Source organism: Octopus bimaculoides, chromosome 1, assembly GCF_001194135.2.
Source record: "Octopus bimaculoides isolate UCB-OBI-ISO-001 chromosome 1, ASM119413v2, whole genome shotgun sequence".
NCBI lineage: Eukaryota > Metazoa > Mollusca > Cephalopoda > Octopoda > Octopodidae > Octopus > Octopus bimaculoides.
In genome coordinates this window covers 183,863,943-183,867,106 of record NC_068981.1, presented here as the reverse complement: position 1 = coordinate 183,867,106, position 3,164 = coordinate 183,863,943, and the positions used below count along the sequence as shown (strand labels likewise).

General features: G+C 39.1%; 1 protein-coding gene across 3 annotated transcripts in view; it reads right to left on the bottom strand.

Moving 5' to 3' along the window:
- Positions 1-3,164, bottom strand: part of LOC106881161 (uncharacterized) — a 47,252-nt gene that overhangs the window by 10,168 nt on the left and 33,920 nt on the right. For all 3 annotated transcript variants that reach the window (XM_014931450.2, XM_052973156.1, XM_052973157.1), the window contains 2 exons: positions 2,237-2,339; positions 50-109 (listed from right to left, as the gene is read on the bottom strand). In XM_014931450.2, coding sequence (XP_014786936.1) covers positions 50-109; positions 2,237-2,339 — 163 coding nt within the window. The remainder of the gene's footprint in view (positions 1-49; positions 110-2,236; positions 2,340-3,164) is intronic.

Below are 3,164 nucleotides of genomic sequence, written 5' to 3'. Positions count from 1 at the left end.
CAATGCCAATGTTTGACCGAGAGAAATTGTGAAGATGTTAACGTCTTACTTGTATTGAAGTTTCTCTCTTTGGATTTCCAATTGATTTCTTTCCAATTGTTGATTGATTCTGAAAAAAAATTGTTTATTGATGAGGTTAAACAGAGGAGGCAGAGGGAAACTAGCAAAACTGATGCTTCGGTTTGTTTGTTTGTTTGTTTGTTTGCTGTTGTTGTTGTTGTTGGTGTTGTAATGGTGGTGGAGGTGGTGGCTATGGGGGATGATGATGATGATGATGATGATGATAGTGGTGGTGATGATGACAGTGATGGTGGTGGTGGTGGTGGTGATGATGATGATGATGGTGGTGGTGGTGGTGATAGTAGTGTTGGTGATGAGGATAATGATGATGATGATGGTGGTGGTGCTGGTATTTCCTTGTTCTTCATTTTCTCTTTCTCTATGTGCACGACTGTGTATATATGTGTGTATATGTATTTTCTTTCACCTTCAGCTCATACATATTTCAATCATTGACAGCAGCGGCCATGCTGGAGCACAACCTTGGATTTAGTAGAACAAACTGACCGAGTTCTTATTTTCTTTGAAGTCCAGTATTTATTCTGTTGGTCTCTTTTGCCAAACAGCTAAGTTACAAGGATGTAAACAAACCAACACCAGTTTGCCAAGCAGTGTGTATGTGGAGGAACAAACACAAACACAACACACGCCCACACACACATATATATATATATATATAATAGGCTTCTACACAGTTTCCATCAACCAAAATCACCCTAAAGTTGACCCAGGGCTATAGCAGAAGACACTTGTCCAAGGTACCGTACAGTGGGGCTGAACCTGAAACCCTGTAGTTGTAAAGCAAGCTTCTTAACCATACATCCATATATCGGTATATGCTCCATTCATGTGTATGTATATGTGCATGTGTGTGTGCATGTGTGTGTGTGTGTGTGTTTGTGTGTGTGTGTGTTTGTGTGTGTGTGTGGTAGTAATTCTAACAAGTTTCCTTTCCAAACTCATAGTCTCAGATTGGGAGCCATTGTATGGCACCTTCTGCAAATGCCTACTATTATAGCCAAGGGCTAACCAAAGCCTTGTGAGTGAATTTGGTAGATGGAAACTGAAAGAAGCCCATTGTATATATATATGTGTGTGTGGCTGGCTCTGTGCTGTCAAAAATGATGGTTAATTGTAGTATTTTGTATATAAATAAGGCACAAAACCAAGGTTTTAGTTTAATAATTCTTTTATTACCAAATTTATAATATACCTTTCAACTGCATTTGTTTTATATTCTTGATACATTCAGGCAATTATTATTTTCTCTAATGAGTTTGTATATGTTTGTGTAGGTGTGTGTGTGTGATTGTAATAATTATTATTAACAAAACAGATAGAGTATAGATTGTAAATTAAATTAATACACTTGTTAATGTTATCTAGTGGTTGTCTTTTGAGATGTGACATTGATCATTGTTTGTTACTGAAAGAACACTGGTTCACACATATAAACGTTCACATACTCCCCTTGTACATGCACACACAGAGTTGAAACATTGATTTTTCTTTTCAGCATTGAATGTTCACCATACCACTGCCATTGCACACACACACACATGCACATACACACACAAACATTCACATACCTCTCTTTTGCATACACACACATATACTCACACAGAGTTGAAACGCTGTTTGATTTTCTTTTCAGCGTTGAATGTTCACCATGCCACTTCCATTGCACAAACACACACTCAAATACCTCTCTTTTGCATACACACAGAGTTGAAACGCTGTTTGATTTTTTTTTTCACCCCTTCCTTCCTTATTCATCTATCACCCCCTTCCTTTCTCATTCATATGTTGCGATGGAGAAATACATAAGTGTATTATTACAGTAGATTACATGAAGGCAGTGGCTTCACGGAGGCCGGGACAAGTAACCAACACTTTTGGCAATATACTGTGCTTGAGAAGACCTGTCAAACCAAGTGGGATCGTAGTTGTGGCCAATGCTGGTGTTTTGTAACAGGCACCTGTGCCAGTAGCATGTAAAAAGCACCCATTACACTCTTGGAAGGGTTGGTGTTAGGAAGGGCATCCAGCCATAGAAACCATGCCAAATCAGATTGGAACCTGGGACAACTCCCCAGCTTACCAGTTTTCAGTCAACCCGTCCAACCCATACCAGCATAGAAGTGGACATTAAATGATGATGATGATGATGACTTACCTTTCTTTTTCTGCATGTAGAATCTCTTTGAACAGACGCCTGTCTTGAGGTTGGGTGTATTCTAGTGATGGGGAATTGTACCATTTCTGCCAGAAAGTGTTGTCTAAGAGCAAGAAAGAGAGAGAGAGAGAGAGAGAGAGAGAGAGAGAGAGAGAGAGAGAGAGAGAGAGAGAGAGAGAGAGAGAGAGAGAGAGAGATAGTGAGAAAGAGCAAGAGAGAGAGTGGGGAGAATGAAGTGAGAAAAATAAAAATTTAATATGGTTATTTTAAGATTTTAAACAAGAAATCATAAAAGTAGGGCTTACAGTCAGCAAATAGTTACCCTATCCCACACAATACAAGAATTGGTGAGTTTCTTTGAGAATTTTCTCTGAAATTAAATATTACACATAGTGCTGTTCTATCTTGTTTCATCTTTTATGTTTCAATCGGATAATGGCCATGCTAGAGCACAGCCTTGAAGGGTTTAGTTGAATAAATTGATCCCAGGAGTTATTTTTTGATTCTTGTACTTATTCTAGTGGTCTTTTGCTGAGCCTTTAAATTAAGGAGATGTAAACAAACCTACACCACTTGTCGAGTGGGAGGAGGGAAGAGAAATAGACATGAACACAAAGGCATACACACACACACATATCAGTGTTACCATGTGACCGATGCTGGTGTCATGTAACTGGTACCTGTGCTGGTGGCACATAAAAGCATCTGTGCCAGTGACATGTAAAAAAGCACCCATTATCCACTTGGAGTGGTTGGTGTCAGGAAGGGCATCCAGTTGTAGAAGCCAAACCAAATCAGACTGGAGCCTGGTACAGCTTCACAGCTTACCAGTTTCAGTCAAACCGTCTAATCCATGCCAGCATGGAAAGCAGACATTAAATGATGACGATGATGATGATATATCTATATCTGTATATATATATATATA